Genomic DNA, 11,619 nt, shown 5'->3' on the forward strand with positions numbered 1-11,619 from the left:
TGTATATTTAAGAATGAATTTGAAAGGAAAAATAAAAAACTTTTTACAAAAAACAAAAACAAATAGCCACCTTGTAACCTTCCACCTTCAATGGGATGTCTGTCTGAATTTATGCAGATATGCCACTGTTACGTGGGCAGCTACAACTGGACTCTGGATCTCATTTGAAATACTCCAATGCTTTTTGCTGCTATCACTGTCTGGATGAATTTGCTGACCTGTAGGATATGGTCAGCTTCTTTTGAGGAATCTATTGAAGTGCACAGAGTGGATGCTTTCGATGTCTGTCTGTGGAGATTCTCAGACATCATGGTTGTCCCAAAGTGCTTTTTTAAAAGGCAACTGGACTTTCTTTGTTTTTCCTTGAAGATGTTTTGCCTCTCATCCAAGAAGTTTCTTCAGTTCTGAGAACTGAAGAAATCAAGATCACGTGAAGTACTAATACACCTCTATAAAGCCTTAGTAACACCACATCTAGAATACTGCATCCAGTTTTGGTCACCCCACTATAAAAAAGATGTGAAGACTCTAGAAAGAGTGCAGAGAAGAGCAACAAAGATAATTAGGGGACTGGAAGCTAAAACATATGATGATTGGGCATGGCTAGTCTAATGAAGAGAAGGATCAGGGGAGACATGATAGCAGTGTTTCAATATATGAGGGGCTGCCACAGAGAGGAGGGGGTCAAGCTATTTTCCAAAGCACTTGAAGGCCAGACAAGGAATAATGGATGGAAACTGAACAAAGAGAGATTCAACCTAGAAATATGGATATATTTTCTGACAGAACAATCAACCAATGGAACAGAAGTTGCCTTCAGAAGTTGTGGGAGCTTCATCATTGGAAGCTTTCAAGAAGAGACTGGACTGCCATCTGTCAGAAATGGTATAGCGTCTCCTTCTTGGGCAGGGGATTGGACTAGAAGACCTACAAGGTCCCTTCCAACTCTGTTATTCTGTTGTTGTTAATATTCTGAACCATCTTCAAGGAAAAACAAAGTCCAGTTTCCTTTTGGGCTCAGGCTTTCTATGTCTCTGCACAACATGCTTCTTGTGGTACATATTGGGTGTTGCTCCACTATCAGTTAGCTTCTGGTATAATGGTGAAGCCCAGGGACTGTACTGGTGAGGAAGCTGCTGCTATTGGGAGGACAGAGTCTCTAACTCAGTGAGCAATCTTTTTAGATGCTGAATTGAATAATTTATTGGCCAAGTGTGATTAGGCACACAAAGAAGTTGTCTCTAGTGCAGAAGCTCGGTGTACATTGCAAAGCAAGAGAATCCTCCTCCTCCTCCTCTTCCTCCTCCATTGTGACATTGCTGTCCTCTATCAGGAGCTTCTTCTTGGAACACCTGCTGGATTCTCAGCCTCTTTTTCTTCTTCCAAAAATCCACTTTTTGTGTGAAGCCTTTGATTCAGCCCAGCTCCCCATTTGCACACCACCAGCTCTCAGATTGTGTTGCCAGAATTCAGTGGTAAAAATAGCTGGATGTTAACAAGCAATTTCCATCCATTTTTCAGGATTTTGGACAGTTTTACACACGGGAGTAGGAGTGGTTTGCCAGTAGGAGGCCTCCCCATCTTTGTCTTTAATAGCTCACGTCCCATCCATGTTACCTTTGTTTTTCCTTTCAGGGGCAATAGATCACGTCTGTTTTTCAACATGCGTTAAGTTACACTCCTCTGTCGTCTCCAGCCAGATAGAATTACAATTCAGCGCGTCAGGAGGCCAGTACATTGGGGGAAGACTGGTTCAGGATTTCCAATAAAGATTTGCCCTCCAGGCTCATAGCAGTATCAACAGCTTTTGTCAGGGTCATAAATCATCTATATTCAGCAGTGGAATTCATTATATCACTATTATTATTATTATTATTATTATTATTATTATTATTATTATTATTATTATTTATTTATTTATTTATTTATTTATTTATTTATTTAATGCAAACATTTTGTCTACTAATTGAAGTTCTCAGGGTGGATTTAATCCGAAGAAACTTGAGGTTTTGGCAGAGTTGAATGGCATTTGCATACTTACATATTGTTTCATTGTGATCCTCTAAGACACCCCCCTCCCCCTGGCAGCCAGATGAGCTATTTGAAATGGAACAGCTTACCGCTTGATTACTAAGTCTAATTTTTTGCTATCCCGTGTTAACAGAGAATTTTGATAAATGCAGCAAAAAGTCCAGCAAGCCTGAGCATCTGTGCTTGGAAGTAACTTCTGTTCAAATCAGCAGGATTTACCTTTAGCTAGGAGAGGTTTGAGATGAGGTTGAATGGATACATAAGAAAATGGATAGGAATCACAATGGAGGAGGAAGAGGAGGAGGAGGAGGATTCTCTTGCTTTGCAATGTACACCGAGCTTCTGCACTAGAGACAACTTCTTTGTGTGCCTAATCACACTTGGCCAATAAATTATTCAATTCAGCATCTAAAAAGATTGCTCACTGAGTTAGAGACTCTGTCCTCCCAATAGCAGCAGCTTCCTCACCAGTACAGTCCCTGGGCTTCACCATTATACCAGAAGCTAACTGATAGTGGAGCAACACCCAATATGTACCACAAGAAGTCCAGCAAGCCTGAGCATCTGTGCTTGGAAGTAACTTCTGTTCAAATCAGCAGGATTTACCTTTAGCTAGGAGAGGTTTGAGATGAGGTTGAATGGATACATAAGAAAATGGATAGGAATTTTGGCACATTTAGCCAAGAATCACCTGATCATAAATGATTATGGACATGCAGATAAGCAAAAAGTGAACATTTTGGGGCTCTGGTCATTTTTTTGTTATATCAATTATTCAAAGTTGGTTTATAACTGGAGATGATTGCCAGTTAGAGATGTAGTGATTCGTATGTTGAAAATTCATTTCCGATCATTTCTAGCTTGGATGGGGAAAGAATCCTTGGCTGAAATCTTAGCAACCCATTTTCAGCTAGCGTAAAATTTGACTTTCAAAAAGTTGGTTATTGCATCAGTTCAAAAAGATACGGGTTATTCTCCCAACGTACTGAATTGGGTACCCAAGACTAAGTCAGGAAAGCTGGTTGCATAGACCATTTTGAGAGTCTTGTGATTGCAGCAGGTATAATAAACATTGACCAGATCACAGTGGCTAATGAATTTTGGTTGGAAAGCCATTCCCACCCTTACTTTTCTGTTGTTGTTTAACAGAAAAGTTCAGCCACTCTGCCACTGATGTTTAGCAGATTGATCTATTGTCAAATGCTGACATTTGACTACCAATTTTTCCCTAGTGGCTAAACAATAATCTTAACTCACTAATCTAATATGCACATCACACTAAGACACACACTAAGCCAAAACAACAACAACAACAACAACAACCAACCAACCAACTAACACAGAGGGGCACATCACTCACCAGTAGCATGAATGACAGGTAGTCCTGAACCTATAACCATTCGTTTAGTGACCAAAGTTACAACAGCATTGAAAAAAGTGACTTATGACTATTTTTCACACTTACAGCCCTTGCAAGCATCCTTTGGGTCACATGATTAAAATTCAGCCGCTTGGCAACTGTGCTATATTCATAATGGTTGCAGTGTCTTGAGGTCATGTGATTCCCTTTTATGATTATCTGACAACAAATTAATGGGGAGGCCAGATTCCCTTAACTGTATGACTTACTTAACAATTGCAACAATTGACTTAACAACTGTAGCAATAAAGATGGTGAAATGCAGCAAAATTCACTTAACAACTGTCTTGCTTAACAATGGAAATTTTGGGCTCAAATTGCATTAGTCAAGGACTACCTATATTTCTCTGGCCCCCATGCCTGGGAAAATATCCAGGTCTGCAAGGTTTTCTGAAGGGTGAAGAGTCAGGGCCAACTGGACTAAGGTGGTATGGTATTTTGGAGAGCAGGCTCAGCTAGAGAAAAGGCCGCCTTCCTGGGTCCTGGATCTATTAGGGATGACAATCCCTAATGGATGGGACCTACAGCATGCCCCTCCTGTGCAACCTAGTGAAATGGATACAAATGATGAGAATAAAGTACAGTAGTCCCTCAAATATCCTGGGCCAGTGCCATGCAGGCACCGAGAGTCCACAGCATCTATTAACCAGGAATGGAAATATATAACTAAGACCTCACCCTTTGCTGCTGTTGGCTTGCAGCTTCATGATAGCTTTTGATCTTCTGTCCTAGAGATGACACCTGTTTCTTGAGGAGTTTCAGTGTCCTTCTGCTCTGGATTCCTGAGATAAAGGGACAGAATTGACATTTCTCCAAAGCATATAAAGTGACAGACTGATGGTGTTTCATGGGGATCTATGATACAATTATATTGATGTCTCTGTGTTCGTAAAGATCCGGATTGCTAAGGTTGATATTAGTCTGTATTTTTAACAAACACCGGGTTTGGTTTCCACCCTGTGTTCTGGCCACAAGTTCTGTGTTTGCTTCAGATAAATTTCTAGGCTTCTTTCCAGGTGTAAGTGCAGAGGCATCAGTACAAGTTAGCTTAAGTCTGTGTTTACAATACCCCACCCAAAACGCAATCAAGGAAAATATATCCCAATCAAGGCTAGTAGAATAAGCTACCCCATGTAAGCAACTAGGAATCTTCATTCCCCATAATGATGCTTTGTAGTCTGGTACTGAAATGTCTCTAATAAGCTACCTTGAAGATTTTTTGTTTTGTTTGTTTCTCTCCAAAATCCAATATTCTGGGTAAAATGTTAAAAGCCAGCATTGCATTCTGAGAATATTTGCATTTTTTTTCAAAAGTTTTTTGGATTTTTATTTTTAGAATATACATTAACATCAATACTTTCAAAAGTATCTTCCTACTTATCCGATTCTATTTTTAAATCTCTTAAAGTACTTCCCCCTTGGTTTATTTCATCAGTGATTTTTATCTTTTATTATCTTCTCCTTCTCATCTTCTTGCTTTATTTGCTAATATGTCTATTCTGTCTTTTCCTCCATTTTTTCTGTTGTTTCCTCTCTTTCCTGGAATATTTGGTCTTCATTCATTATCAGTTGCAGAGTGTTTTCTATTTTCTCATTTATGCCCTGCAATAGGTTCTTTATCTATATGTAATTCTTTGTCATAGTGTCCTTAATGTTTTGGAACATCAATGTCATTTCTTTTGAAATTTCACTTATTTCCCTCTGATGGAGCATCTTGGCTTATTTTAGTAAGTCCTGCTCATACTCAATAGTCTAAAAATAATATATTCAAGTCTAATGTTGCTCCTCAGAAAGTACAATGCTTGTAGTTCTTTATATTCCAGGATTATATAATCAGTTCCATTTAGATAGTCCAGGAAGCTTTCAAAAAATCACTTAACTTTGCTTAAGAGTCTTCCTTATTACAATACAACACAACACAACACAATACAATACAACAATACAATACAACACTACACTACACTACAATACAATACAAGAATTGGAAGGGACCTTGGAGGTCTTCTAGTCCAACCCCCTGCCTAGGCAGGAAACCCTATACCATTTCAGACAAATGGCTATCCAACATCTTCTTAAAGACTTCCAGTGTTGGGGCATTCACAACTTCTGGAGGCAAACTGTTCTACTGATTAATTGTTCTGTCAGGAAATTTTTCCTCAGTTCTAAGTTGCTTTATTCCCACAGTTGAGTCTCCAGTAATCATAAAGTAGATAATTATAGAATAGTAGGTATCACCACAGTCCTCCAGATGAATATTGTTTATTTCTCTTATCAGAAACTTTCCCAGGCTCTAGGGGTATGTTATATTTTCCATTCATCAGTAGGTGGCGCCCTCAGCTTAGGTTTCAGGTTTGTTTCAAATGTAAAGTTATTTAATCCAATTTTAATTCAATTTGTAGAAGCAAAGTCAATTATTCAAGTAGATAGTTCCAGTATTTTTAGATGCCTTTCCACAATGCCTATCCAGTTCAAAGGTTTAATTTTCTATGTTTTTAAAAAGTATTTAGCTCTTCTCCCTTTAGTTCCCCTCTTTCAGGTCTAAAAATGTTCTCTGTATAATTGTTCACCGTTTTAACAAACAGTTCTAAGAGTCTCTTTTCCTGGATTTTCTTTCTTTTTTCCTTTTAAAGTTGGAGTCTAAATAAAAAAAGGAATCTTCTTACCCAGCTCCAGTCACTGTCCATCTACACCATCTTGGCACTTCCTTTGTTACCATTGCTGTCCCAGCTTCAGGGCAGCCCTGATGGCTGCCTCTTCTCCTCATTGTGGGTCAGAAAGCCCTGGGTCAAGCAGGAATCTTGTGGCTCTCTGTGACCTGCAGGACACCCCTTTTTTCTTCACCACCCCTATAGGGTGCCTTAGTTCCTTTCGGAGCCCTCCAATGAGGAGAACTCAGCGTGGGAACGCAAACCCACTCCTTGCATCTGATTTCACTGCAACGTCAGCCGGAGGTCCAGAATATTTGTAATTTTGATGCTTTCCCCTTTTTTACTTCTACCGCAATTACTATGAAAGTATAGTTATTTTAAAGAGCCATTGTATTGTGAGATCAATTTTTTGTTTGGTTTTTATAGCGTATGGCTGCATTTGTGCATATGCATATTACTTAAGAAACTTTGGACCCTTGCAAATCCTTCATCAGAGAGTCCAAAGGAAAAATGTGATTACCTGGCACAAGAAGTAGGGGAAGGGAAATTTGACCCGTGTATTAGTGATATAGGTATGTCCCTTGGATGCAGAAGATACCGAGTTTGTTGCCTGTCAGCTCTAGGGAGAAAAATTGCTTTCTGAAAGCTGCATAAGAACAATCCTGATGCAGATGAAGAACAGGTGAATACTCACACACCGCCTTGGTTATGGTATACACCCCCATAATTGGCTGGATTCACACTCCATGGTTTACAAACTATAACACACACAGAAACCCTCTGATTGCTTAGCATTTGTGTGACCTTCTTTGCAACTAAATCTGTGCCCCTCCTGATTGAGGGGTTTTTAACCCTGAATATTGGTTGAAGTACTGGTGGATTGTACACGCTTTACTAATTGAAGCCTGATCACATAATTTCATTTCTTTCCTGCGGTTTTTAGGTGTCAAAGACCCAGTTGGCCATTGCAAGAGCTGAAACAAATTGATGCAAGAGCCCTGCGGGTGGACTGAGATGGATTGGCTGTGACAACCTGTGGCTGGTGGAGGGGGGGAGGGAGTGGGAAGAGTGATGATGAAAAGTTCCTGCCGAGCTGGCCTCCACCGGGAACTGCTGAATTCTACATCCTCCGCCTTCTACCCAGTCAAACGGTATGAATGCCTTGTGTTTTCTGTGGCCAAGCAAAACGCTCCAGAGCCTTCCGGCTTCTGCTTTGGGAATCACTTTCCTATTTGCTGCACTCACCGACTGAAAGAACTGGCACGGGGATGTCCCCGGGAATGCTTAGGTTTATAGATTGTGTCCCTAGCAAAATGGTGGGGTATGATTTAGAATACACTGCTTATTTCAGAGATAAGAAAAGGAAAGAATAGGCTGTTTCTGAATGAGACATGGGAATACATCAAATTATTTGAATTATTTAAATATTGGATATCCCAAAAAGGAATTCAGCAGCAAATGAACTGTCATATAAACCAACATCTCTCAGCTTAGCCACTTTAAAATGTGCTGGCTGGGGAACTCTGGGAGTTGGTCCACTCAAAGTTGTTAAGGAACACTTTCCTATTTTTATACCCTAACCATTCCCAAGTATAGAAGAGCTTTTTCCCTAGCTCGCTTCAATGTCTTGCCCTCAGCACTTCTGGATGGTCGTTTCAAGAGGCTCCCGATTAATGAGCGGCTGTGCCTTTGTGACAGAGCCGAGGTTGAGACAGCGGAGCATGTCCTTCTACTTTGCCCTATGTATAGCGCGGACAGATCTAGGTTACTGTCCCTTCCTGAAAGCTGTAACCTCCCTTAGTTGGGCTTTTGGTGACTGGCTGCTGTGTCTCTTTTGTAGTGGTCGTGTTTTGGTCTGTGACTGTAAATAAAGTATTATTATTGTTAAGGAACACTGATGTAAACTACAGAGAAATTCTGGGAGAAGGTGAGGTTAGCAACTTTAAGCTGTATGGACCAACTCCCAGAATTGCCGACCCACTTTGAATCAGCACCATCAGTTGTAGATTGTAGATTTTGCCACAAAATAAGTTGAGATTTCAGGAAAGCTGCTTTCATTCCTTGGGACCTTCCCCCTGGAGTCCTGGTACTGTATAAGCAGTGCTAGCATCCGACTTTCCTCTTCAGCCTGGGATCTCCGCATCCTGGAGGGTGGGAGGAATACTACTTACATACATGGATTGCAAAGTAACATGGTTCCTGATAAGCAGCTTGCTTGCTCTGGATCTCAGTTACTCTGCACGGCTACCTGTTCGTAGCCTCTGTGGCTCCCATAGATGCACCCACCGAGGTAACATCGTTCTTTCCTTTTTAAAAACAAATAAGATATTAAATAGACATACTGAATATTGATCACTCTAAATAAAACCAAATCTCCAGCCCTTCAAAAAACAAAATTGCTGCTGCTTCTCATTGTCTGTCTATTTCTTTTAAACAAGTATAATAGGTATTTTAAACCTACTGAAGTTTTAACCGAACTATTACATTTGTAATTTGAGATAATTATGCTACCAATGTTCATGCTTGCAGCTTTCCATCATGCCGATGTCCTAAGGGTAGGGAAAAAAGAGAAAGAATTTGGGGTGCATAAGGACCTTTCCATAGGGTTTAATCTATCCCTGGAACAGTGATTTGCGCAGGTAGCCCAACCCACAATGTAACGATTCCAAATTTCATAGAGCAGTTTTAATCCTCAAAATTCATTTTTACCCTTAAATCTGCAATTTTTTAAAGTCTCTCTTTTCTTTCTCACTCCCTTTCCCCTTTCTTCTCCAGAATATCTGGAATGCACCTAAAGCCCTATCTCAAGTTACAGAAGAAAGAGAGATCTTTTGAAATAAGCCTGGACTCTCCAAGAAGCCCACCCATGAGTGAACAGAGATTGGCAAAAGATGAAAAACCTAGGAATCCGGAGCCAAACCTTTCACCCAACCCGCCTCTTTGGAAACCACTGGGGAACCTCTCGACCAATACACTCTGCAGTAGGAGCAGCAACCAAAGCCACGTGGAATCCCCCAGGGTCAAAGAGAAGAGAGCTACCCCGCCTGCCTCTATCCATCAGGGGGAAGAGGAAGAGGGGTTGCTGGATATCTGGGCGGTTGTAAAGCCCGGGAACACAAAAGAGAAAATAGCCTTTTTTGCAGCCCAGCTGTGTAGTGACACCCGAGTATTTTCCATGAAGAACAAAAGCACCTGGGACATAGATGGGCGAGCAACCAAACGCCGGAAAAAGTCAGGAGATATCAAAAAGGCCAAGGTCCACTTGGAAAGGATGAGAGAGGCCAATGCCAGGTGCTACCAGCCCGAGCCCTTCGCCTGTGGCATTGAGCACTGCTCTGTACATAATGTGAATGATGGCGGGGAGGGAGGGTTCCCTGGTCGACCGTTATCAGTTGTCGAGATGGTTGCTTTCCTGGAGCAAAGAGCAAGTGTTTTGCTGGCCAGTTGCACCAGAAACTGTCCCGGTGCCTCTGCTGTGCCCAGGTTTGCCGGGCAACCTAAAGCTGCCCCTTCTGCTCCTGGATTCTTTTCTGACTTCAGGGCTTGCGAGGTTCCGCCTGAAAAGCCACCCTGTGGCAGTCACAGTGTAGAGCAGCAGGCTGAACCGGTGCGTGTCTTGGAGATGGTTGCAAAGCTTGAATCAGAGTGCCTGAGGCGCCAAAGTGAACGTGAAGCAGGGAGCTTGTCTAGAAATAGTAGCTTCCGGCGGAATGTAGGGCGAGTGCTCCTGGCAAGTGGAATACTACCAGAGAACGAGTCTGACAAGGTATCATCTCTGGTCCTCCACCAAGAAGAATGTAATGGTGAGAAGGTGGGGTGGGGATCGAAGCACAATGGTTCAGTGGAAGATAGTTTATGGGAAGGTCCCTCTTCTGGCCAGTCTTCCTTTGATGATTCTCTTGAAGGCAACCATGATCTTAAGCATGGGCAAGGAACCATATCCGCCAACTGGTATGATTCTCAAAGCATCACTGAGTCCCATCCCTCTAAGTATTCAGAAGCTGTTCAGACATCTCCACATTTCTTATACAAAACATCTTCATCAACCGAACGTGCAACAAAAGAATCACTAGATGTTCCTAATTTGAATGCAAGCGTGAGAGTGAGTGAATCTCTGAATATTAGCATATCTGTCAGCAAGATAGATCAGAATTGCAAAAAACCCCAATCTTCTGATTTGAGCTTTGGCGAAGATTCTCTTCCAGGAAGACTTTTCTTGCTTTTATCCAAATGTGAAATCTCCCAAGAGTGCCTGCAGTCAGTGGAGACTCCCAGGGAGGAATGTCCAGCAGGGACCCAAGGAAAGGAAGCTTCCTCTGCTGACCAAGTTTGTATGAGAAGCCATGTTTCAGGTGACTGCCCTGATGTTTCCTCAGAGAATGCACTGCAGATCTTTGACTCATCTCATCTAAAGAGGCAAAGGTCTCATGACTTTTTGGAAACCAGGTTTAAGATCCAGCAACTTTTGGAGCCCCAGCAATATCTGGTCTTCCTGCCCCACCACATTATGGTGAAGATATTTGGCTTATTGCCCACCAAGAGTCTGGTGGCACTCAAATGCACTTGTGGATATTTCAAATTTATCATTGAGTACTACAATGTCAGGCCAGCAGATTCACGCTGGGTTCGTGATCCACGCTACAGAGAAGACCCTTGCAAACAGTGCAAAAAGAAGTACACCAAGGGTGACGTCTCGTTATGTCGGTGGCACCCCAAGCCCTATTGCCAAGCTTTACCTTACGGGCCCGGGTACTGGATGTGTTGTCACAGATCCCAAAAGAATGTCCCCGGATGCAAGTTAGGCCTTCATGACAATCATTGGGTCCCCGCCTGCCATAACCTTAATCGTGCGATTCACAAGAAATCCAGGGAAATAGATGAGGACTGTTAGCACACTCTGCACATCGTTTGGGAGCTTCAATCATGGGTAGGAGGAGAGTTCCATGCCTTGTGATGTTTACACTGTGTATAGTTTGTGGGTGGTTTCCCCCCCCCCCCCTCTTCCACAGGGCTACGAAACTGCACATACTTTCAATCACAAAGGCCTTTTTACCTTTTAGAGAAAAGATTGTGTTTTAGCCCACCCGTGTACATAAGTGCTCTAGAATAGCTTCATCTTGGGTGTCTGACAGCCAGTTGACCAACATCAAAAGTGCTGCAACGTAGTACCTCAAGTGTTTGCGGCGACAGTCCTGTGTTTTAAAAGTGTCTCATTTTCAAATCTGTATATCGTGTATAAAATATACATTTATATATATAAATATATATAAATATATATTAACATTGTTTCTGAAAAGAAACTCTAAATATGTTAAAAAAAAAATCAATCTCTGAAAAAGATGGTTTAACTGGACAACCTTAAAACTAGACTAGAACACATATGCAGTAGCTTATATTTGAGGGTGGTAGCAGGAAAAAGAAGACTCTTGTGGTCACAGAGCTGGAGAGCTTTGGTCTATTGCATCCACTTTACCTTGGGGTTTTTTGTTTTTTTTTACTTAATAAAATGTGCATTCTAAA

General features: G+C 41.6%; 1 protein-coding gene across 2 annotated transcripts in view; it reads left to right on the plus strand.

Moving 5' to 3' along the window:
- Positions 1-11,619, plus strand: part of FBXO34 (F-box protein 34) — a 78,736-nt gene extending 67,117 nt beyond the window's left edge. For both annotated transcript variants that reach the window (XM_081951190.1, XM_081951191.1), the window contains 2 exons: positions 7,043-7,250; positions 8,875-11,619. In XM_081951190.1, coding sequence (XP_081807316.1) covers positions 7,171-7,250; positions 8,875-10,990 — 2,196 coding nt within the window. In that variant the 5' untranslated portion in view covers positions 7,043-7,170 and the 3' untranslated portion in view covers positions 10,991-11,619. The remainder of the gene's footprint in view (positions 1-7,042; positions 7,251-8,874) is intronic.

This window comes from Natrix helvetica (genome assembly GCF_964273705.1).
Source record: "Natrix helvetica genome assembly, chromosome: 1".
NCBI lineage: Eukaryota > Metazoa > Chordata > Lepidosauria > Squamata > Natricidae > Natrix > Natrix helvetica.